This window comes from Suncus etruscus, chromosome 3, assembly GCF_024139225.1.
Source record: "Suncus etruscus isolate mSunEtr1 chromosome 3, mSunEtr1.pri.cur, whole genome shotgun sequence".
Taxonomy (NCBI): domain Eukaryota; kingdom Metazoa; phylum Chordata; class Mammalia; order Eulipotyphla; family Soricidae; genus Suncus; species Suncus etruscus.
Window position 1 is genome coordinate 92,485,040 of NC_064850.1, and position 25,496 is coordinate 92,510,535.

The window sequence follows — 25,496 nt, forward strand, 5'->3', positions numbered from 1 at the left end:
CTATATTTTTGAGAGAGGGTGCAGGTGTGTGTATGTATATATGTATGTGTGATAATTGGACTATACCTGGTGTAACCCCAAAATGGTTAATGTTCAGGGCTTACTCCCATCTTTATGCTCAGGGATCACTCCTGGCAGCACCCAGGGTTCCAAATGCAACATCAGGGATTGATTATACTGAAGTCAGCCATGTGCAAAGTAAATACCTAAACTTCATGTATTATATATCTGGCCCAGAAGGTTTTTAAATGTAATTTGAACATTAAGACAAATTGCAGAAAAATTCTAAAGATTCTCATAATTTGTCATGACCAAAAAAAAAAAAAAAAGACTTTTCAAAGGTGAGTAAAATTCTTTCCACATTTTTAGGGGGGGGGTATTTTTGGGCCACACCTGGTGACACTCAGGGTTTACTCCTGGCTATGTGCTCAGAAATTGTTTTCCTGGCTCAGGGGACCATATGGGACGCCAGGGGATCAAACTGTGGTCCGTCCTAGGTCAGCCACGTGCAAGGCAAACGCCCTACTGCTGCGTTACAAATTCGGCCCTTCTTTCCACATTTTAAAAAAGCAGTTAGTTTATGATAAAGTTCAAGTAGATGGATTTGGGTTTGTTCCCAATGTCCAGGCCTCTCCTGCTCATGTATGATGTCTGGTGTTCTCTCCCTTGATACTTGGTCCAGTGTACACCTTTCTAAGTCCTATGCTTCACCATCTGCTCATCTCCAGTATAAGATGACCTATTCTTGTCTCTTCCCAAATGTAGACTCTTCTAGTCTGATTTCTTATCACTGGGCCTCTTTTGGACTGTACCCCAGTGGTTCCTTAATTTCCCATCTTTCTTGAAGTCTCTGGCCACAGTTATATATGTGTGGGTGAGATTCCTGTTCTCCAGTCAGTTGTCTGAGTGAGGGTTAGTGTCTTGCATTATTCTGTAGTCTATTTAGGCATAGAAGAGAGAGAAAAAGAGACAGAAAAGAGACAAAGAGATAGAGACAGAACCCCATTTCACATTTAAGGGTCTCAATCTTCAGTCTAGGTGCTGAAAGCTCTTTGGGCCGAGAGGTGAAGAGGGGCTCTTTGGATGAGAAAGTGCTGAGTCTGGTACCTAACACTGGAGTCCCAGGTAATCACAGGCAAGAACATAGTAATCTTTCCAAAATTGCCTACTGCAAACCAATCATCATGAAGGCAAAAAAAAAAAAAAAAAAAAAAAAAGGGAAGGGTAAAGGTATGTGACAATGACTGTATTAAAATCCAATTTAAGTAAGTTGAGGGGCTAGAACAGAGTGTGCCTAGACATGTGTCAGCAGACTACAGGTCCCCAGCAGGCCTGGCATGCCAATAGGAAGTGGAATTGCTTTCTGGGTCCTTCGAAGGTAGAAAGGCCATCACCAGGCAGCTGGTGTTTGGGCTGTGATTCGTTAGTGACCATGAGTCAGGCCAGAACTTGCCCAACTGCTTCCCAGTTGTGTCCAATCAAACTCCTTGTTGGTGGAATAACTTTTCCTTTTTTTCTTGAGTTTAACAGTGTTAGTGGCCCATCCCGACTTTTGGAGAGAGAACATTGAACATCTGGAGAGAGTGGAACACTGGTGTCGCTGGATCTTTGCTTTCTCAATGGGAGCTTAGGGAAAAGTCTTCTCTGAGATCTGAGAGTTGTGGCGTGGATCTTCATGATTTTTCTACCTGTATAAGGCCTTGTATACTCTGGGATACCTCCTCTGGTTTGTGTGCTATCCAGCTGGGACTGTGCCCATCTAGAACATGTTCCTGGAATTCAGCTGGTGGAACTGAGCATGTTGGCCTCAGGCAGTCACCTGGGGATTATTACAACTTGAGGTTGCTTTTGTTTAGATTTGAACTGGACTGATCCTTCAGGGAATGAACTGACTGCTCCACTGGAATTGCTCAGTTTCTGTGAGTGTTCAGTTTTGCCTCAACCCAATTTCCTTATGAGAATTGGCTATTTTAAGGGGATGGATTATTTAAAATTTTCTGGCCCTAATAATTAGAAAACAAAATCCAAGACAACTCGTTTTTTGGCCACACCACACACATAGTGCTTGGGTCATTCTTGGTAGTACCCTAGGCACCGTGTGATGCCAGGAATTGAACCCAGGCCTCTAGCCTACTGAACATTTTGTCCCAAGAGAATAAACTGTTTTTTTTTTTAATTTTGGGCCACACCCAGTGATGTTCAGGGTTTACTCCTGGCTATGCACTCAGAAATCACTCCTGGCTTGGGGGACCATATGGGATGCTGGGGAATTGAACCACAGCCTGTCCTAGGTTAGTGCATGCAAGGCAAATGTCTTACTGCTGCGCCACCATTCCGGCCCCGAGAATAAACTGTTTTAATGGTGTTTGTGTTTTTCCTTCAGAAAATTCTATGAGCTTGATATTCCAGAATTGTCTTCTTCATCACAAGCATTTATAACTAAGTGTATAGAATTAAAGAAAATGATTCAGAACTTCAATGGCATTACAGGGAACTTTTGAAATTCTCAAACTTTTCTTAAAATGGAATTGGATAAGAATTGAAAACGAAAAATAAAAAGAGTTGAAAAAATTCAAAGGGTAGGAGCACACCTGGGCATGCCAGACCTTGGGTTTGATCCCCTGCACTACATGTTCCTCTGAGCACTGAGCTAGGAGTAGCCCTCAAACACCGCTGAGTTTGATCTCTGAAATCTTATAACAATAGTCTAAAATTGTTCATATGCAAATAAATTTGTTTTTATTTGGGAGCCACACCTGGTGCTGCTCAATTTTTACTTCTGGTTTTGTGCTTAGGGATCATGCCTGGTGGGGCTTGGGGATCAAACCTGGGTCAGATGCATACAAGTAAACTTGATTGCTGTACCCTATCTCTAGCCCCAACAAAATAAAAAGTTTCAGATTAACTCAGAATTCAGGATTGAATAAATGACATCCCACCTTCTCTGAATGTGGACCTGGAGCAGCAATCTCTCTCTTCCTTCCTCCCTTCCCTCCTCAGACATTGCTTTTTAGCATCTTTCAGTCCATAACAGAATGTATTTGTTTAGAGGGTGGCCACACAAGGTGATAATCTGGGCTTACTCCTGGCTCTGAACTCAAGTATCACTCCTGGCAGGTTCAGAGTACCATATAGAATGCTGGGGATTAAACCTGGTCAACCACGTGCAAGGCAAAGGCCCTACTTGCTGTATTACTTCTCTAACTTCTCTATTACAAAATGGAGCGAGTCTTAAATATTAAATATGCTTTTCAAAATGAGATAAAGCAAAATAAAAAGATAAATAGATTTTTGAAGATTGGTCAATAACCACTTCACTTTAATTGTTTAATTGGGCCACACCTGAGAGTGCCCAGGCCTTAGTCCTGACTCTGTGCTCATGGATCACTCCTGAAGGGTTCAGGGAATCATATGAGGGCTCGGGGTTAAATCTGGCTCTGCTACATGCAAGGCAAGTGTGCAGTACCTGCTGTACTATTATCATTCAGGCCCTGAAATACTTTTGAATATCATAATGCTCTTGATCATCTACTGCTGAGATAGGAGATACCTACCTTATGGTGAGAGAAAACACTATCCATTGCACATGGATAAATGCTTTAGAGAAGTAGGCTGGTAATTTTATATCATTAAGAAATAAGTGCACTTGTTCTAGCAAGTTGCATCTAATGAGCATTGGTCTTCTGGGCTACTTTGTTTGGCTAGCTGCCTTGGAGTTGGCTTCTGGTTTTAATTATGCTTTGTGAACCTATTGTTAAACTCTTTACTTGCTATAAAAATGTGAAAAACAGCATATCTACTGAAATGAGGCTGGATGAGCTCTTACAGACCACCCTGTTTAGAACTTTTCAAGGAGGGAGAGTGACAATGCTGGGGCTCAACCCTCTTCCAGGTTTGTTTTGTGCTTCATGGTTTAATGTATGAAGTGAGCATAGCACAACAGCCTCAGGAGGGACCAGGAAGTGGGGGGGGCATGGCCTGAAGCCAGATGCAGAACAAAGGCACCTATAAGGATGTTCACACCAGTTAGGTCCACTATCCCCACCCACACAAGCCTCTTGGGGCTCCCAGTCACTGCCTTGACCAAGTGGGGCATGAGAAGCCATGTGAACCATCCTGTGACCTCAGAAACCCACTAGCTAGGACGTGGGTCTTTTCTTCTTCTTCAGGTCTGGTCCCTTACCTGTTTGCTGGCAGTGTGGTATTCCCAACCTCTATGACCCCAGCGAAGGCAGTTCACCACCCTGATAGGGGCCCCAGATCCCCAGTGTGGGAATGTGGGCCCCTCCCAATATCTCCAATGGCCTCATCAGCTGCTCCCTTCGCCCAGGCTTGGGGCCCAGATGACACACTTTATGGATTCCCTGCCCTAACTAGGATGCAGGGGCCTTGCCTGGAAGACATGCTTCTCCTTCTTCTGGTCTATTTCCAGTAACTGTAGTTTTCTAAGTTTGGCCTTTTGTTGTACATACAGGGATTAGATGAGCCTGGGGCTTCACCCTTCTGACATCTTGTTCAAACTCGCCAAAGTGTTTTAAAATGTAATTTGAACATCAGAAAGAATGAACGGGAAGTTCCAGAGATTCTCCTGTGCTGCCATATGCAGACTAAAAGAATTTCAGGGCTGATTAGAGATCATGAGAGGTTAACATGTCTTAATCCTTTTGAACCTAAAACTTAATAATTCAAGTGGGTGTTAAGCAGACAAATGGACTCTGAGAAGCCTGGATCTGGCCACTGTAGATGAAGTCATGTGGGATCACAGGTGAGAATGATGAATATTTTCAAGATAAATAGAAACCTAATAGTCTCAGGGTAAAAGGTGGTATCAAGTGTCAGCAAAGAGGCCAAAATGATACTACAGTGGGTATGGCCTTTGACTTACATGCAACTAACCCAGGTTTGATCCCTGGCTCCCATATGATCCTCCAAGCACCACCAGGAATGATCCCTGAGCATCACTAGTGTGGTCATAATATTAAACAAACAAACAAAAATTGCCCCCCCCCAAAAAAAAAAACCCTGTCAACCTGAGAGAACAGCAAGAAGAGTCAGCACAGAATACTTTCTAGATACAATATATATGAGAGTTAAGGTCCATGCTGGGAATTAGGAACTTTCTGTCATCTGATGACCAGGCTACATACACTACATATCTTACTTCTTGCAGAAGGATACATATTCTTCCTCCATTGGACTGAGTTTATATATCTAAACAAAAAGCCACTAGCATTACATTCTGGAAGATGCTTTCAGTATTTTTCTGAGGTCACACACAATGGAATGTTGATGAAATATTCAAGTGGCCAATAAGTCTGGAGCTAAGATGCAATTTACCTCCCAAATAAGATCAAGGGTGAGATGCATGGAGGGCCCAACCCAGGCCAGTCTCTCATGGTAGGCAGAATTGAGATAGCATGATAAGTTTGGTGCTAGTAAGACATGATTGGGCACCAGGGGAAAACAAATGAAAGCACCAACAGATGAGCTTCGTTTAGGGTGGAGCTGAATAGGATCTGAGTGTGTTTACTCTCAATGTTCTGGAAGCTGCCAGCTGGGTACTCCTCTAATCTTTATGGCTTTCCATAGAAGGCAGCATACTCAGAAGGCTTTCACTTGTTAGGGGGTGGGTGGTGCCAGGACTCTGAAGCAATGAATGATGAGAGGTCCTGGAGACATTGGGCCAAGCCAGTGGGAAAGTTGGATGTGGGATATGTGATGTAGCACTGCTTGGTCCCAGTGGTGCTGGGGGTACAAGGTGCTTCCAGATAGTGCTCAGAGGTAGACTGTGCCTGGGATGCAATGTGAGTCTTGGTGCTGCTGTGTTCCTCACCCAAGCTCTGGCCCTGGCTCCAGCTTTCACTTTTCTGTTCCCAGACTGGTGTAGGCCAGTGTGGATCCTAGAAATCAACAGCTTACCTAGATCTCAAAAAATACTTGTGGGTGTGCTTTTATAACTAGGGAGCAGATGGACCTCAAAACACATGGTGATGGAGCCAGTGCCTTTCAGAATCTGTTTACAAGGTCAGCCCCTGAAATGGGCGCTTCCTTGCAAGTTACACTTAGACATCTTAGATATTTTCAAGCACAGAACTCTATATTTATCCAACTCCCCTAAACGGTTCTTGAGTGAGTCCTGTTTATCCTTCCACTTCCTGCTGTCGGTGGCTGCTGTCTGCTTCCTACGCCCAATTATTATTATTTTGTTGGTTTTTTGACCATATCTGGCGATGCTCACGGGTTACTCCTGGCAGTGATCAGAGGAGCATTATGGGGTCTGTGGACTAAACCTGGATCAGCTGTGAGCAGGCAAGTGTCCTTCTGCTCACATCTACTCTCCATCTCCCCGCTTCTCCTGGTCCCTCTCATAATTTCACTCTTGTTCTTCACAACTGGTCTTTTCGTCCATCCATCTGTCTATCATCTATTTTCAGTTATGGGCTAGTTATAAGCCCACTGCCTTTCTCCTGCAGGAACTGTCTATTTATATAGCCTCCAACAGTTGGAACAATAGCTCCTAGAAGCCATTAGTTATTTTATTTTTGTTTTTTTGGGCCACACCCGGTGACACTCAGGGGTTACGCCTGGCTATGTGCTCGGAAATCGCTCCTGGCTTGGGATACCGCATGAGACACCAGGTGATCAAACCATAGTCAGTCCTAGGTTAGCTCATGTAAGGCAAATGCCCTACTGCTTGTGCCACCACTCTGGCCCCCATTAGTAATTTTAATAACAAAATGAGTATTTTTTTGCAGAGGGCACACCTCATAATGCTTAGGGTTTATTCTTAGCTCTGTATTCAACACATGGGTTTGGGGGACCATATGAAATACCAGGATCTAATCCAGGTTGGTAGCCTGCAAGGCAAAGGAACCTGTGGTTCTGGCCCCCAACATTAGTATTTCTTTAGAAACGTTCAGTGGTTTTAAGCTTAGAGATAGTGTAAAATGGTGTAGTGAAAAAGCATTTTAGTACTTACAAAAGAAAAAAGTTGTTTCTCTTTTTTTCTGATTTATACATTTAGTTAATAGGAACTTTAAAATGTGAATCTTCAGAAACTCCTGATGTGCCTGTATAGTTTTTGTTTGTCTGCTACTTTTTGGTTTGGGTTACATTCAGCAATACTCAGGAATCATTCCTAGCTGTGGATGGGGGACCACATGGGATGCTAAAGGATGAATCTGAATTGGCTGCTTACAAGGCAAGTGCCCTTCCCATGAAGTTTTGTTCTGGTCCCAGGTGGCCCATGTGGTTGAGCAGTGCTGCAGATGGCACTGGCAAGGTCTTTCTCCTGGGAGACAGACCCTTTCCTCCACAGTGCACACAGAACTTTAACTATGGGGCTCACACAACATGGGTCACTCCTTACATCAAAGTTCAGTTATTCATTTACAAAAGTGACAAGATTTGGACACTTTAGAAAAATCTAGTTAAATCACAAGAAAGCAAGCTCATGCAGCCCATGGGCCATCAGATGAAGTTGGATTTTATTGAGGTTCAATACTTATCTTGTACAAGTATGACAACATGAGGGTATGAAATAAGATTAGTTGATGAAAGACCCCCCCCCCAAGGTCACTGATCTTACCATGAAGAGAAAACACCAGTAAATGAAAACGCTGAATGCTGTTCCTTTCATTTTTATCAATTCATAACTAAAATATAATTTAATAATAGAACAAATAATCAGTCTTGATTGCTTGAATCATTCATTATTATAAAGGAAATCATTACCACAAAATGCATAACACAAATCAGAAATAAATAATGAAATAATTTATTTATAGGTAGCTTACATCATTGTACACATGAGTCTAAAGCTGATTGTTTTTCGTTTGGAACATACCTGCCTTTTCTTTCTTTCTTTTTTTATTTTTTTTTTTTATTTTTTTTTTTTTTTTGTGGTTTTTGGGTCACACCCGGCAGTGCTCAGGGGTTACTCCTGGCTCCATGCTCAGAAATTGCTCCTGGCAGGCACGGGGGACCATATGGGACGCTGGGATTCGAACCGATGACCTCTTGCATGAAAGGCAAACGCCCTACCTCCATGCTATCTCTCCAGCCCCCTTTTTTTATTTTTTTGTAAGAAAAAAGCAATTCTGTGCAGGCTTGCCTGAGTTTAAAATGTAAATCTTGGGGCTGAAGAGATAGTACAGCGGCTAGAGTGCTTGCCTTACATCTGCTGATCCTGGCTTGTATCCCTGGCATCACATACCATCTCTTAAGCCAGGAATCACTTTTGAGCACTGAGCCAGGAATAGTCCTGAACGCTGCAAGGTGTACTCTTCAAAACAAAATAAAACATTCACTAAAAAATACCTGTTCATCAAGAGCTGGTCCACCTGTGTACACAGGTGTGACTAAAAATATGACCCTGTGATCAAAGCCTCCTGGGCAGGACTGACCCATAAGCAGTTGCCTCAATTTCCCCAGGGAGGAACATGGCACCTAAATCCAGTAGTGAACATGGACAAGACCATAGGTATGAGTTAATATAATTCACATGTACTTGATGTCTTTAAACAGGCCAAGAGGTTCGAGACCAGCCTCTGGGTGTTGACATAGTACTGCACCCAGTGGCAGGGAACAGGTTTTGCCAGGCCACTTTTCCTTAAGTGACAAAGCTTTTAGCTGGTTCCCCGGTCCAATTTTTTTTTTTTTTTTTTGCCTTTTTTTTTCTTTTGTGTCACATGGTTGTGCTCAAGGATTAATCCTGGCTCTGTTCAGGGGTTCCTTCTGGCAGTGCTTGGGAGACCACATGTCAGGGATTGAACTGGAGTCAGCTGTGTGCAGAACAAGCACCTTACCCCTTTACTATCTCTCTGGCCTTTCATTTGCTTTCTTTACAAACATTAAGAATTTGCTGACTTCTTGGCTAGCTCTAAAGGGCTCGTAAGCTGCCTCTGCCACCCCCTCCTCAAATAGCCCATTTAATGTTCAGGAGTGGGAGCAATTGTATTTCATTGTTTGTTAGAACACTGATGCTGAAAATAACCCAGAGGAAAAGCTAAGTAAAATTTGAGTTTATAACAATGATTTCAAGTATTTTAAGACTGAAGTGTAGTCATTTTTCTTGCACTATTTTTGTGCCCACTAATAGTGACCCCCCTTTCTGAAGCAGAATGCTACTGTATACAGGTGTATACTGTTTTATTGTGCTTTGCAGATATTTCATTTCCCCTCACAAATTAATAGTTTGTGGCAACCTTGATATGGAGAATGTTACTTATGCCATTTACCAGCAGTAGGTGCTTACTGCATTATGTGACATTTAAACATAGGTCTATATGATTGTTTGTATTTGACATGTTATTGCACACTTAATGGACTACCATGTTATGTAAAAATAACTTTTATACCAATGAGAACAGACTGCGACTCACATTACTGTACTATTTCTTTACCGTGGTGGTTCCTACAGTAACTCTGAGATGTGAGTCTATCTTCTTGAATTGCTCACAAAGACCAGCATTTTCTGGAAAGAACCTTCAGGTAAATTCTTTAGGCCACCTATTGTCCCTGTTGTGTTTTGTTCACTTTTTTTCTTTCTTTCTTTTGAGAGGACACACATGGCTGTACTCAGTAGTTACTCCTGGCTCTTCACTTAAAGGAATCTCTCCTGGCAGTGGTAAGGGGCCATGTGGGGGGGCCAGGGATAGCTGCCTGAATGTAAGGCAAATGCCTGACCTGCTACAGTATCACCCCAGCATTCTCATTTCTTTCTTTAATAACCCTTTAAAACTATTCTCAGCTCAAGGTCTCCTAAACTTTCTTGTGTAGTTTGACAATGCCAAATTCTGCCCCAGGTACTGCTTGGAGAGAGACATGCACCCTCAATTGTATATGGTTCTTGGAACCCTAACTCGAGGTTTCTTTGGGAGGTAGGTAGGTAGGTCCTTGCAGAAACTATGAAGGCCCGACTGAAAGCTGATTTCCTTGGCATTGATCTCTATTCTGCTTGACAAACAGTGCAGAACAGGACAAAACTGGCAATTTTCTTTTCTTTCTTTCTTTCTTTCTTTTTTTTTTGTTTTGTTTGTTTTTTGGGCCACACCCAGCGGTGCTCAGGGGTTACTCCTGACTATCTGCTCAGAAATAGCTCCTGGCAGGCACGGGGGACCATATGGGATGCTGGGATTCGAACCAACCACCTTAGGTCCTGGATAGGCTGCTTGCAAGGCAAACACCTCTGTGCTATCTCTCTGGCCCGGCAATTTTATTTTCAAATGTGGCTTTTTACTCTAGGAAGCTTTATAAAAGGACAATGCAAGTTCCTGCCTATGCTAGCTTATCCCTGGCCTAGATTTTAAAGGCTCAGTCCAACTGTGTGTTTGAAAATATTCATCCTGCCTGGCAGAGCTTCACTACTGCAACTGGTTGGCAACAGAAGAGCTGACGTGTCACCCCAGTCTACAAGTCAAAGCCAATCTAAGGACGCTTGAGAAGCATGTCTGCTAGCTAACTCTGCTTCTAGGGTGCCTCTAACACAGATGCTCATGGGACTGTGCTTGATGAGAAAGAGCACTCACAGTGAAGTTCAGGAGCTGGAGCTCTCCCAAGGCCTAGCCCGCTCCTCTGAACTGAGACGAACAAGGATTTGTGAGCCACACAGAGGTCCTCCAACCTCTGGAGACCTGGTGGAGCAAACCTTCCTCCGCTAATGCCAGTGTTGGATTATCCATTCTGAAGAGCAAGTTTACAAAATTGCATTTCCCTGCACATTTGCAATCTTTCAAGTCACTAATATATACTATAGTATATCAATTTATTTAATAAAGGAAAATAAAAGTTTTTCCTAAGTTAATTAGGAACTTTTCTTACTTTTTTTTTTTTTTGGCAGCTGATGTTCTTAAAATAGTTCTCTGCTACCAACTAGATGAATTTAACTCTCTGGGGGATAAGAATTTGCATGAAGGCTCAGAAAACATCTCTGAAAAAAAAAAAAAAACTCATTGTGTGAGAATTCCCAAAGTGTTGTTAAATGAACAGGTGAAAAGTTACTAATCTCACTCATGCCAATCAGTTTTCCTTTTAGGCTTTGGCTTCAAAGGCCCAAGTCATTTTATTTTATTTTTTCAAAATATGAATTTACTTTACAGTTCTTTCTCTGGGCAGGGGTCAGGAGCTGTTGTGCTGTGATGACGGGCACGAGCACAGCATAGCTGAGAGCTGAGCAAGCTAGGGGAGAGCCCCCTCAAAGAAAACTACAGAGTTTGTTTTTTTTTTTTGATTACTCCTGGGGGGGGTTCTCAGTGTTTACTTCTGGCTCTATGCTTATGGATCACAGCTGGCACGAGGTGGGGATCAAAGGACTGTCATGTGCAAGGCAAGGCCCTAATCACTGTACAGTCATTTCAAGCCCTCTAGACAGTTAATCAAAGGAAGGAATGAAGTTAGACAAAATAGGAACACAATTAAACAACAAAGTGTATTACTGAGAAGACTCAAGAAGGATCCTGCCAGTGTGCAAGCACTCTCATTCCAACAACAATAAAACTTTATGATCAAACTTCCAAATCTTTCCAAAACAAAGTGTTCTAGGGATGCTGGGAGATTACGTTGAAGTAATTACTTGTAATTACTTGTGCTCGGGACAAGATAATGGTAGTGGGGATTTTAAATAATAAAAAAGAAAATCTCGTGCATGAATTCTCTCATTCTTTTCCATTGGCAGTTTGACACACAGTGTTTCATCTTTTCAGGTCTCTTCACTATCCATTTAAAAAGCGTTGCCTTCTGGTACCTATATTTCTCTATGATGGACTAAAAGATTTTCAACTTTTTAATCTGCAAGATGCTAAATAATAAATTAAAACTTAACAAATATAACTCCCTATGCTAAAACTTTCAAAATAGAGGGGGTAATTAAATACAATTTCAGTCTAAATATATTTTTTGGTTGTGCATTATTTGTACTCTTCAGTCTTACCTCTGTGGATAGAAAACATCTCTTTGCATTTCCTGACAACATCAAAGTGCAATCTGTTAAAAACTGAACATACCTTAAGAAAACCTAGAAGTCCCAAGCAGCCAAACTGAAGTGATTTTCCCTTTCCCTCTGTGTCAACTGAAAGCTGTCCACAAAATGATGCATAAATATCTCTAGGACAACATAAGTCAACACAACTCAACACAACAATGGATTGTGTTTTGTTCTGAAGAATAGAGGGAAGGAAAAATAAAGCCAAAGGAGGAAAACAGAGGAGAAACCCTGAGGCAAAATGGCTTTTCCTTCAGAATGTCTTCTGGGAGGGAGCAGCTGGGAGCTCATGGGGGACCGGCAGTCTTCTGGGGGGAAAGGCCTTCCTCCAGCCAGAGGGCGCTGGCAGAGCTGCTGCGGAGCATCCTGTGGTGAATACGCCGCAGCCGTAGCAGGTAGAGCAGGATGGACAGCAGGACCACGAGGATGCAGCCCCAGAACAGGTAGTGATTGTAGACAAAGGAGAAACGTCGCCAGTGGGTGTGACTGGCCCGGAAGGCTTCCTGCTGGATATCTCTACCACAGGGAAAGAAAAGCAGCAAAGTGAGCAAGGGGGGAGGAGCAGGATGGAACAGATCACAGGACATGGGCTGGACAGTTCTGTGATTTAACATCGCAGTACTTAGATTTAGTTTTCTTCTTAGAAGGGTGTTAGAAACATGGTCTAAACAGAGGGTCTGGACTATGTGAAGCACAGTCATAAACTTCCTTAGTTATCATCTTTATCATTTGGGTAGCTTAAGTCAGAGAAATAGAGAAGAACCCTGAGGGATTTACATGCAATCAAACCACATTCATGATCAATGACCCATGACTCCCCAGTTTTGTAAAGGTAGTGGGGGGGAGTTGTTTGATTATAGGAAAAAGAGAAAAATCCCCTAAAGCAAATGTTTCATTATCAGTGAGCTGGGATTTGGACACAGGGATAAGCTTACAACTAGATCTTTGAAGTGGAGTAGAGAAAACATACATCTTTATTCTGCGCATCTGTCTGAATACAGCATTTCTTTTAATCATGAGGTCAGAAAATAAGCCTGCATGACCAGGACCTCGAACTGTGTCCTAAGGAAACTTTTCTATCAGTGACCAGTGCCAGGCTACAGAAGTTTCCTGCTGGTTCACCAAAAAACTACTGCTGTTAATACGTGGTCTGTCCAAATCATGTAGTGATGCAATAATAAATATATACATATTCTTTTCATAAATACTTTTACTTTTGCCATTAATTACAAGTTATCTCTCCTAGTTTCACCAGTCTGCTAGTATGAAAGGTTGAAAATCGCCATTTTATTGCATCACATTATGATGCTTTACAGCTGTCTCAAAGTTTATATTTGTCAATTTTGAAATGTATATAAAAAAACTGAATCCTACACTAAAAAGTTTTTAAATGGCAAACTCTACTCTAGGCCTTGTTATATAATAAATTCATAAAAAAGAATAATACCATATTATTTTCTATAATATTGTAAGAAACATACTTCCCTAAAATGGTTTCTTCTGTATCTGGCTCTGTGTTTAAAAACTATGTGTTTCAGGGCGGAGCGGAAAAACAAAAACAAAAAACTGTGTGTTTCTGTATCTGTGTGCATTCAAAACCATTTAAAGTGAGGCCAAAGTGGTGGCACAGCAGTAAGGCGTTAGCCTTGCTAGTGGACAAACTGAGGTTTGATCCCTCTGCGTCCCATATGGTCCCCCAAGCCAGGAGAAATTTCTGAGTTCATAGCCAGGAGTAACTCCTGAGCATCATCAGGTGTAGCCCAATAAACAAAAACCATTTAGAGGCTAGAGTGATAGCATAGTGAGTAGGGTGCTTGCTTTGCATGCAGACAATCTGGGTTTGATCTCTGGCTTGCCATGTGGCTCCTACAAGGAGTGATTCCTGAGTACACAGTCAGAAGTAACCCCTGAGCATGGCCAGTTGTGGCCTTTTAAACAAAACAACAGCAAAAATTATTTTGAGGAGCAGTCTCAAGCCCTAAAAGTTAAGACTTCTGGAATTATTTAACCCTTTCACATAGGGTTGAGGGAAGAAATGGGAGAATGATAAACAATGGCTGTGGTGATGTGGGGAAGACAAATCAGACTGACCACTCTGATTCGACCCAGGGTCAGTGCTCAGCACCATCCCACAGACCCCATAAACATGGCTGCCCTCATGTATCATAACTGTGGCAAAACACTTTTGGATGATTTTCTTACCAGTTTCACAGTCTTACCTTAAAGGTAAGAAGCGGGTCCTATAAAGAATTGCACCAAGTGTCCACTGAACTTCCTTGTCGTAAACTTGCAAGGCTGTCTTTAAATTTTTATAGTTGACAGGAAATGAAAATCCATTATGGAACACCTCGAACATCCAGGCAGATTTGAAGCACTGATACCTACAAACACCAAGCACAGCCTCAGTGGGACCGACAACATGACCAAGAGCACCCACAGGGACAGCTTTGTTCTGGAACCCACATGGCAAGACTGCATCAGGTCTGCATGCTGAGCTGCCATGCCAACTGCCTCCACATCAAGTGCCTTTACTTGGTCTATGTCTCATGGTCTCACAACAGAGAATAAGCCATTTGCCAAATTTAGTCACTCACAAAGACCAACAGTTTGTTCCCTTGGCATTCCATAATTTGTTCATTCACCCAGTAAATCAGAACAAGGTCTGACTTTTTTGACCTTTGTTTCTTTATTCTAAATTGAGAAGGCAGGAACTTGGGCTGGGCTGAGATTCAGCACAAGAGCATATAGAAGGGGCCATCGGAGATCTGGAAACCTGTCATTCTACTGGCTAGAGGCTCACAGTTTTGCAAGACACAGTGCTATACAATAAGATATATTACATAAAAAGAAAAAGTACTTAATGGAGGGTCTCCCACAGGGTGCTGGGAGACCTGGAGACCAGTGTCTGTGATCTATGGCCCAGCAATGTGAATCTCACTTCAGTGCTTGGGCCTGGTGTTGCTGTAAGCAAGGCATGTGCTCTACCCCCTCTGAGGAATTTTGTCTTGTACTTTCTTTGTCTCTCTTCTCTCTGTCTTCTCTATCTCTCCTCTCTTTTCTCTTTTCTTCTCTCTCCTCTCTTCTCTCTTCCTGCTCAGAACTCAGTCTCTCTCTCCTCTCTCTCTCTTCCTCTTCTCTTTCTCTTCTCTCTCCTCTCTCCCTCTCTCTCCCCCCACCCCGCTTCTCGGCAATCCTGGCAGTGCTTGGTGGACCGTGCAGTGCCAAAGATCAAACCACAAGTTCCAGTATGCAAAGCATGACTACAGCCTGTTTGACCTATTTTGACTCCAAATCCTCAAAGGATTTTTAGAAAGCAACAAACAAGGCAGAGCATACAGATGCCAAATTGAGAGGGATATAGAATCTGCTTGGGAAGACAAGACTTAAAAGAATGCTGGAACACTGTATACCTAAAACTTACTTATGATAACGTTGTAACTTTGTAATTGATGATGATGCAATAAAAATGAAAAAAGAAAAAAAGAAAAACATAATCACCAGTATTGTAAATCCTGGTTGAGTGTTGAAAACAAAAGGCAAGTATCTAGCCTGTGACATATGGGCAGGACTTAAGTAAAGAATGAGCAGGAAACTTTCAGATGGAAAGAAAAACAAAATGGAGGGAAAACTACATGGCATGTGGGACACAAATATTTGTTCTAGGTGAACATCCAGGTAAGCTAAGAAGGATATAAGGTGGGCTGAGGCCTACACCGATCACCAAAATTTCTTAAAAAATCTTGGGACTTGGCCATCTATGACTTACTTCAGCCTGTGGAGGTCAGCATGAGAGGCATACAACCCTCGATCAAAGCGTTCTCGAAGAATCCACCACTTTGTTGCACAATAATCCTAAAAGAAATTTCCCCCCAAATGTGTGTTAATAAAAGTTTATTTAAACATATTTTAACTGAAAAAAGCTAAATTAACGCTGAAAACAACCAAAGCCTTCTAATTAAAAAACATCACCTTAATTTAAATACATGTACCATGTACCATGAAAGCAAGACATTTAGTGAACACTTCTTTAGTACAGACTATGCCTGTTGTCTTTTTTTTTTTTCTTTTTGGTTTTTGGGTCACACCTGGCAGCACCCAGGGGTTCCTCCTGGCTCTACGCTCAGAAATTGCTCTTGGCAGGCTCGGCTCGGGGGACTCTATAGGATGCCGGGATTCAAACCACAGTCCTTCTTCATGCAAGGCAAACACCCTACCTCCATGCTATCTCTTCAGCCCATATGCCTGTTGTCCTAAAGCTCTGCCAAACATCTTGTTAGAGAATTTCACTGTCCACATAAGCCTCTCCAGCAGTTTAGCTTTCCTTTCCCTGCCTGAAGGTAAAAGGCAACTTCCTAGACTATGTGTCTATGCCACAGCTGCCTAAGGCAACATTCTGGAAACAGATTACAAATGGCACTGTCTTTATGAAGAGGCATAGCCTTTTCTGGGGTGCAAGAATATTTATAGCTAACATTAGGTCATGAACAGTATAAATGCTTTCCCCAAAGCATACTACTTAAAACAATTCTCAATTATGATCATTATTCTATTCTCTGTTTATGGAGTGAAGAAAGTATAGCCAGAGGGGTAGGTAATGCAGGGAGAAAGAAGCTCAGCTAAGGATAAGCAAGGCCTGGCATTTCAGGCAGAAAAACACCACAAAGACTATTGCCTCAGTGGAGCTGGGCAGAAGAGCATGCAAAGAGCTCCTGCATAATATAGGAGGCAGGATTTGATCCTTGCTACAACATGGTCCCCATGGGAAACCACCTCTGACGACTTGCTAGAGCAGGTCCTGAACATTCACTAGGCACTGCTGGGTGTGACACCCCCCCACATTCAAAAAAAGAAAGAAAGAAAAAAAGGAAGTAGAAGTAGCTGGGCCAGAGCAATAGAACATTGGGTAGGGCATTTGCCTTGCATGTGGCCAACCCAGGTTTGATCCCCATTATTACATAAGGTCTCCTGAGTCAGCCAGGAGTCATTTCTGAGCTCAGAGCAAGGAGTAAACCCTGAGTGCTGCCAGGTGTGGCCCCCTCCCCCCCCCAAAAAAAAGTAGAAGTAGCAAAAATGAGAAGGTTCTTGACAGCCAGTCACATGAGGTACTGGGTGGGAAGCAAAGAAGGTAGAGTGCTAAGGTACTAGAAACTTGTCCTGGAAGCAAAAGGAAGAAGGAGAAGATTTCACATTTGAGTTTCAGACAGAACACTGGGGCTCTGGAGTGTGAACTGGTTGGAGAGATGGTAAGCAGGGGTTGAGAAATGTTTATGACATCTTAGCATGGCTGATGATCAACTTCTAAAGGGTGTCCAGGAGGGAGGAAGGAATGACGGGTACATAGAGCAGTCCATGCAGCAGGGGCTGTCAATGGACTTACACTCTATGTCAGCATCTCTCCCCAATAAGGAAAGAGGATTCCCAGAATGCAGGGTCCCACATGCCACTCTTCATTGGCTCCTTCCCTCGACCTAGGCAACCCGGGAAGGGGCATGGGATACCATGGCCCTCAGCCTCTCCATAGCACATGGCAATGCTTCTGTGAAGGTACCTTTGCAGCTTTAGTAAATGCAGCAGCATCGTAATCTCCCCCCATCCGCAACACATCCTCAGTGCAGTAATAAAATTCAGAAAAGCCATAGAATTCACTGTTGTGGAAGTGAATGGGGGGCTGGTAGACACCGTTGAGGGAAGTTTGGGTCTCATTCGTCCTATTCATGAAAGGCAGGAGACTCTCTCGACATAGGTCAAAATCTCCAGTGCCTCGGAGGTACATTGTCTGTCCATTTTGCTGGATTTCATCTTTGATGTCCAGAGGTAAGCAGGGGTCCAGGTAGGGCGCATCAGGAGTCAGGCCAGTCTGCTTCCCTAAGAGCCTGCAGGACAAAGATCAGCTTCACCATGAGAGCAGCACAGTGACAAGCTCCAGTGATGTGGTTGTAAGATCCTTTGGGAACAACAGGAACGCAGATGATGGTGACCCACAGGGTTCAGGAAAAACCCACCCAGGGCATCCTGAAGGGCCTGCATGGCTACTGAAGTGCAATAGTGACAGCAGCAGCTCAGTGAAGCCACAAACCAGATGGCTGACAGCCCAGCACTATGCCAGAGTCAAGCCTGGGTCTGTCTATCAAAAAGCTCCTAGAAACAATAGATTCATATAGCAAAGTGGCAGCTACAAAATTTACACACAAAATGCAATGGTCTTCTTATAAATAATGATATAGAAGAAACAGACATTTTAAAAAATCCCATTCACAATTGAATATAGAAATTCAAATACCTTAGAGTCAACTTAATTAAAGAAGTGAAGGACATATACAAAGAAAACTATAAAACATAAAACTATAAGAAATAAAAGAGGATACAAGGAAATGGAGACATATACCCTATTCATGGATTAGGAAGATTAACATCATTAAAATGACAATATTCCCCCACCCCAAGCATTATGCAGATTTAAGGCTATCCCTCTAAGGATACCAAGGACATTCTTCAAATAAGTAGATCAAATACTCCTGAAATTCATTGGGGACAATAAATGTCCAAGAGTAGCTAAAGCAACCCTTAGGAAAAAGAAGATGGCAAGCATCACCATGATTACAGGCATGATTGTAGTTGGGTTTCAGTCATAAACAGAACACCTCCCCCCACCAGTGCAACATTCCCACCACCAGTGCCCTCCCCCACCCCTGCCTATATTAGAGATAGGCATTCTACTTCTCTCACTCATTAAGATTGTCATGATAGTTGTTAGTGTAGTTATTTCCCTAATTGTGCTTAACACTCTTTGTGGTGAGCTTCATATTCTGAGCTGGTCCTTCCAGCCCTCATCTCTATTGTCCCTGGGCATTATTACAATACTTGTAATGTCTTTAATTTTTCTTAAAACCCATTGATGATTGAGACTATTCTGTGTTTATCTCTCTCCCTCTGACTTATTTCACTTATCATAATAGATTCCACGTACATCCATGAATAGGAAAATTTCATGACTTCATCTCTCCTGAGGGCTGCATAATATTCCATTGTGTATATGTACCACAGTTTCTTTAGCCATTCATCTGTTAAAGAACATCTTGGTTGCTTCCAGAGTCTGACTACTGTAAATAGTGCTGTAATGAATATAGGTATGAGGAAGGGATTTTTGAATTGTATTTCTGTGTTCCTATTCAATAAATTTTTCTTTATTTGTTGGAGGGGGCTTGTGTTCCTCCTAGAGATGACTGAGGGCCTGAAGGTCATTCTTAACCATCCTGTCAGTTTAGCAGGGGTCTCAAACTCAATTTAGCTGGGGCCGCAGGAAGCAAAGTTGGGATGCTCCTTGAGTGCAAAGTCAGTAGTAAGCCTTGAACACTGGGGCGTGTGACCCAAACAACTAAAACAAAACAAAACAAGATTCCTCTAGGCAGGGACACAAAATGTTGTATGGAGGGCTGTTTGCAGCCCACGGGCCGTGAGTTTGAGACCCCTGGTTTAGAATCTGGTGCAGCAACAAAGGGCTGCTCTAGTGCAATAGCCCTGGGTTATGGCTGGCATTGCTCAAGGGGCCATGTAGTCCTAGGGACTAAACTCTGTGAGTATCTCCCCTACCACTAACTGATTTTCTTTCTTTTTTTTTTAAAATATTTATTTATTGGGTTTTGGACCATACCTGGAGGCACTCAGGGGTTCTCCTGGTTCTGCACTCAGAAATTGCTCCTGGCAGGCTTGGGGAGATCACATGAGATCCTGGGAATCGAACCTAGTTCTGTCCTGGATCAGTCGAATGCAAAGCAAACACCCTATCGCTGTGTTATCACTCCAGCCCCATACTAACTGATTTTCAAAGGAACCATCCACTGCTATAGTAATAGGTTCTGCGAAGTCCTGTATATGAGTCCTTAGATTTGTCCACAGAAAGGCTTACCACATCCCTGTGAAAACGTCTTCAATTTAAGATCTGTCATCAGAGTGTGTGTAATCACCTTTAGGCAATTCAAACCAGAAAAGATCTTAAAGAAACTGAAGTGGTGTCAAAGTTTGATACCCCAGAATCACTTAGGCCTGTGTAGATCTAAAGGTACTGTCTGAATTCAGTCACTGCAGGAAGGGAACCACACCTGCTGCTGAGTTATGGGTGAAGCCTTCTGAAGATCAGTGCAAATGGAAATGCTCTTAAATGCAACAAACAGCAGGTCTCTACCATTTATAATGCTTACTTAATTGAAAGGAATTAATCATCACTATTGATGGTTAAGAGAAAAATTAATTTCAAGGCCTAATTCATGACATAACACACATCTCACTTGCCCCTTTGCTTGCTTTCCACTCTGGAGAAATTTGTGTTCTTTTGAACATGTACTTCCTCTTTCTCTCACATCTTTTTTGTTTTTGTTTTTGGGTTTCGCCCAGCAATACTCAAGAATTACTCCTGGTGATGCTTATGTGATCCTATGGCATGCTGGGGATCGAACCCAGATCATCTATGTGCAAGTATGGTACACTACCTGCTGTACTATCTCTTTGGCCCCACTACCTCACATCTTCTAAGTTTCATTCAATAAAAACTACTTTGCTTTATAAAAAAAAAAAAAGAAAAAAGTACAAAATTAATCAAATATATACCTCAAACTACAATTTTAGTTGTCCTTTAAATTAAATTATGTCTCATAAAACTTATTTATTATACAATTTTTAATATTATAAAAGGTAGCGGAAATTACTGATGTGGCTCAGTGGGAGGAAACTTGTTTTTTCATGGGGAAGGCCTGGTACCACACACAAAAAAATTAAAGTTAATTAAAAAAAAAAATCCCAGATTTTTCTTCAACATTTATTCAGATTCATTAATAAAATAGTTCTACTTTAAACCATAATAAATAACAATTATACCAAAATGGCTATCATTTTGCAAAAAAGTAGGAGACTATCAATCTCTTAACTAATACAATTCAATAAATATCTGGAGAAAAAGGTTTTTTTCTGTACTTATATGTGAACTTCTAGAAAATATGTTGATGACTATGACTTTGTTCTTTGTTAAAGTTCAGGCTTCTAAAAATTCATTATAATTAAATATATATTATATATGCTTATATAATATATAATTAGTTATATTAAATATAATTCATTATAATTAAAATTCATTATAATAATGAGCAAGGAAAGATGTGATTATTTACATCTATGAGTTAGAACTTTTTTCAAAAAGCTTCATTAAAACAAAACACAGTAAGGGGATATCTTATATAACTCCACATTTCAGATTTTAATATTTATCTAAATGATTTTTCTGTTATGAAGTTCTAATTTCAAATAAATAATTGCTACAACCTTAAGCTTACAAAATCAACTGTAATGTGTTGCTTTTATTTAATTTATATATCTATATGTATTTTGTTGCTATTGTTGTTTAGTTGTTTCTTTTCAGGCCATACCCAGCAGTTCTCAGGGCTTACTCTGGCTTTGTACTCAGGGATTACTCATATAGGGCTCGAGGAACCATAGGTATGCTGGGGATCATATTGGGTCAGCCATATCCAGCCTGTTATTTTATACATTTTTGGAATCTAAATTTTTTTGTTTTTCTTTTTGTTGTTGTTTTTTTGGGCCACACCTGACGGTGCTCAGGAATTACTCCTAGCTCTGCATTCAGCTCCTGGTTGGCTTGGGGGGACCATATGCAATGCTGGAGATTGAACCCAGGTCCATCCAGGGTCGACCGCGGGCAAGGCAACTGCCCTACTATCACTCTGGCCCCTGGAATTAAATTTCTTTATAAAATAATTTTCTTAAAATTCACAACTAAAAATGTTTACCATTACTAACTCTCACTTCTAGGTAATTTCTTTCTTTTGAATAACTGCCTTTGTGATGATTCCCAGCCTGTTTTTCCATCCTGACCAGAACATCACAGAACTTATTTTTACCCTCCAGGGCATGAACACACTCAATGTAGATCCTGGACCTCAGTGAAATGGCCCAGGTCTCTGCCATTTGGAATGGCATTCTCCAGGGTTAACATGTTACTCCCTGACAGAGACTTTTCTGTGCCATCCAGTAGGTGGGACCAATGCTCTCACTGGTAGGAAGAGGGCTGAGGGCAAGATCATATGCCTACATGGAAGGGAATGAAAGCTATCAGGGCAACATGCTCTGCTGACTGAAGTCTCTTCCTTTGTGTGCATATACTTTATCTGATCAGAGATCTAGGTTTGAAAGCGATGACCATGCAGTGGAAGGGTTGTACCTGTTTTTCTGAACCATGTTGGCAAACAACCTGTCTTCATATCTCTGACGAGCAGCATTGCCACCAAATCCAAGAAATGTGGCCACGTAGACTCGGTACACATGCTCCGTTTGGTGGACATCACAGCCCAAGTTAAATTCAGCTAATAGGTTCTTAGCTACTTCCTCCTGCAAACACAAAGATAAAAGAAACTATTTTAGTTTAATATTTAGTTTAGTTCAATATTTTAGTAACATGGAATCAACAACTACCTCCTATTTAAAAAGATTGAAAAAGGCTTTAGTCTCAGAGAAAATGTTTACTTTTATATTCCACAATGACCCCTTTGAGCATTCTTTCTAATACAATCTGACAATTTTGACTTAAATTACTGATGAGATAAATTTTTTTAATAATGTTAAGACTTTTGGAAAAAGAAAGCTAGCAATATGTTCTAATAAATCTAACAACAGAAGCCTATCCTGTGGGAATAATTGAAAACATAGGGAAAAAAATCATCACATAGTGGTCTTTGTACTTTAATATTAAAATAACTAGATGTCAATAAATCTATTAACCAAAAGAGCATCTAATTAAATATGGCAGCCAACTGAGAAGCATGCTTATGTGTCATTCAGTAAGGATTTTAAATCATTTAAGCAGTAATATTATATCAACCATATTCTTATTAACTATAAACAGAAAGAAAAGCAGAGAAAAGAAATAAACCAGAATGCTGACAATTGTTTTGAATTATCGAACTCTTTTTTGGGGGGACCACATACAGCAGCATTCAGGGATTATTTCAGGCTCTGCGCTCAGAAATCATTCCTAGTAGGTTTGGGGAACCATATGGGATGCCAGACATTGAATCTGGATCAGCAACATGCAAGGCAAATGCCCTACCCACTGTGCTATTGCTCCTGCCCCTCATGAATTCTTAATTCTTTTTTTTTTTGGTTTTTGGTTTTTGGGTCACACCCAGTAGTGCTTAGGGTTTACTCCTGGCTCTCTGCTCAGAAATCGATCCTGGCAGGCTCAGGGGACCATATTTGATGCCGAGATTCAAACCCCCGTCCTTCTGCATGCAAGGCAAATGACTTACCTCCATGCTATCTCACTGGCCCCATGAATTTTTATTCTCATTTTTTCCCCAAACTTGCTTTCCATATATATATTTTTTACTTTTTGACGGAGAAAATAAAATGTTCTAAGAAGCTTAACAATATATCTAATAAAGCTCACATTAGGTGCCTGAGAACATGCTTATTATCTAATTTAAACATGGTAAACTTGCATTAGAGAGCCTCATTTTCACATCTGCAGATGAAGAACTAGCTCAAAGAAGGTAAATGCCTTGTCTAACGTCTCACTGGTGTGGATAGTATGATGGTGTAGCCTAGGCTTATCCAGCTCTGGTCTTTTGTAGCCACCATGCTTTGCTGCATCCCTACTATCTGCAAAGCATAGGAATCCAGGCTTAGGATTTAATTCAGATAAACAGAAACAGAGTAATAAAATTCAGGAATAGGAGTCAGGAAACAAACAAACAAAAAAGTACAAGATCACCCAGTCCTCTGTGCAACTATAAACAGTAACTAGGCCCACTGAAAGGAAAGAGAGAAAAGAAAGGTAAAATAAGGTCCAGAAAGGTGGAAGTAGTGGATGCAAACTTTCCTATCCAGAAAAGAAAGCTGCCTGAGCCATAACAAAACTAACCAACATCCTACTTACCTTTCTTCTTCCCTTTCTCCTTCCCTGATTTCCCTCCATCCCTCTCTCCCTACCTCTTCCCCTCCCTTCTTTTGGGGGCCTCATTCAGCAGTGCTCAGGGCTTAACTCATGGCTCTGCACACAGGGATCACTAGCAGCGTTAAAGAGACCATATGGAATGCAAGGAATTAAACCTGGGTTGGTTGTGCACAAGGCAAGCTCTCTACCTACTGTACTATTGCTCTAACCCAATTTTCCCTAATTAAAACTGCAAATTAGATACTAATGAGTTTTACATTATCTGTTGAGAAAATGAGTGAAAAACAAAAGTATAAACAAGAACTCAAGTGACTGACATATACCAAATGAAAACTCTGAGTTAAGGAAACAAACCAGCTGACTTCAGGGAACAAACAAACGATTTAGTGGAGTTTGCCTTGGTTTCCTCCTGTCTCCTTTCTCCTGGGTTGAGAAGGTGGTACCTCAGCAAGCTCAGTAAAGATGTGTTCAGACTCAGAAAACAAAACAAAATGGATGGAAACATGTTAAATGAAAAATAAACCAAACAGAAGGAATTTGTACAGATAATAACCTGCTGTGAGGAGGCAAAGCTTACAGTTTTGGGGACTTCGTATGCTATCTGAGTCGACACGCCTCCCATGTCGAGAATACCAGCTGTTCTTTTACGGACAAAAGCTTCGTTGCTTTCACTACCGGGAATGTTAACTTCTACAACGGCCTCGTCATCTGCAAAGAAACAGAACCAGAAATTCTGAGGAGGATTTGCAGATAAATTGAACCAGCAACAAGACAACAAAGCAAGCCAGAGCGTCGGGAAGCCCTTCAAAATAAGGCCACTAAGTTCTGTGTGAATAGGAACTTCTAGGATTCATCTTGGTTTCAGGGTCTGCATTATCAGGCAAATCAGCCTAGTCCTCCCAATTAAAATCAAACTAATTGTATGAAACAGCAGTTTCTCTTTTCTTTTCTTTTCTTTTTTTTTTTTTTTTTTTTTTTTTGGTTTTTGGGTCACACCCGGCAGCACTCAGGGGTTACTCCTGGCTTTATGCTCAGAAATCGCCCTTGGCAGGCATGGGGGACCATATGGGATGCCGGGATTTGAAACACCATCCTTCTGCATGAAAGGCAAACGCCTTACCTCCATGCTATCTCTCCGGCCCCAACAGCAGTTTCTCTTTTCTATTCCTACACACAGAGCTGTGTCACAAATTTAGCTCCTATTCTTAGCTTTATTGTTGTGAGGTGTGGGGATTGCGGGGAGCTATACCTGGCAATGCCCAGGGGTTTAATGCCTGGCTCTGCACTCAGGTATCACTCCTGGTGGTGCTTGGGGAACCATAATGAGATGCCAGGTTCAAACCTAGGTCAACCATATGCAAGGTAAGAACTTGCCTGCTGTGTAATCTTTCTAGCCCCCTTTTCTGTCCTTAAATTGAAAATAAAATCCTAATTCCTATTAGACACTTTATTTGGAAAGATGATACTTACCATCTTCAATATGCTCAAAGCGTCCGAGAACAAAATTAATGCCAATCCAAGCATATACACCTACAGATATTTCACATGGGAAGGACA

At 41.6% G+C, this 25,496-nt stretch overlaps 1 protein-coding gene across 2 annotated transcripts in view; it reads right to left on the minus strand.

Moving 5' to 3' along the window:
• Positions 1-12,137: 12,137 nt before the first annotated feature.
• The window catches only part of ENTPD4 (ectonucleoside triphosphate diphosphohydrolase 4), a 31,881-nt gene continuing 18,522 nt past the window's right edge, over positions 12,138-25,496 (minus strand). The window contains exons 7-13 of one of the 2 annotated variants that reach the window (XM_049769450.1): positions 25,410-25,469; positions 24,517-24,647; positions 22,209-22,375; positions 17,529-17,853; positions 15,747-15,832; positions 14,200-14,361; positions 12,138-12,496 (exon numbers count right to left, since the gene is read on the minus strand). In XM_049769450.1, coding sequence (XP_049625407.1) covers positions 12,268-12,496; positions 14,200-14,361; positions 15,747-15,832; positions 17,529-17,853; positions 22,209-22,375; positions 24,517-24,647; positions 25,410-25,469 — 1,160 coding nt within the window. In that variant the 3' untranslated portion in view covers positions 12,138-12,267. Of the gene's footprint in view, positions 12,497-14,199; positions 14,362-15,746; positions 15,833-17,528; positions 17,854-22,208; positions 22,376-24,492; positions 24,648-25,409; positions 25,470-25,496 lie in introns of both variants that reach the window. The other variant, XM_049769449.1, reaches the window with a different exon arrangement.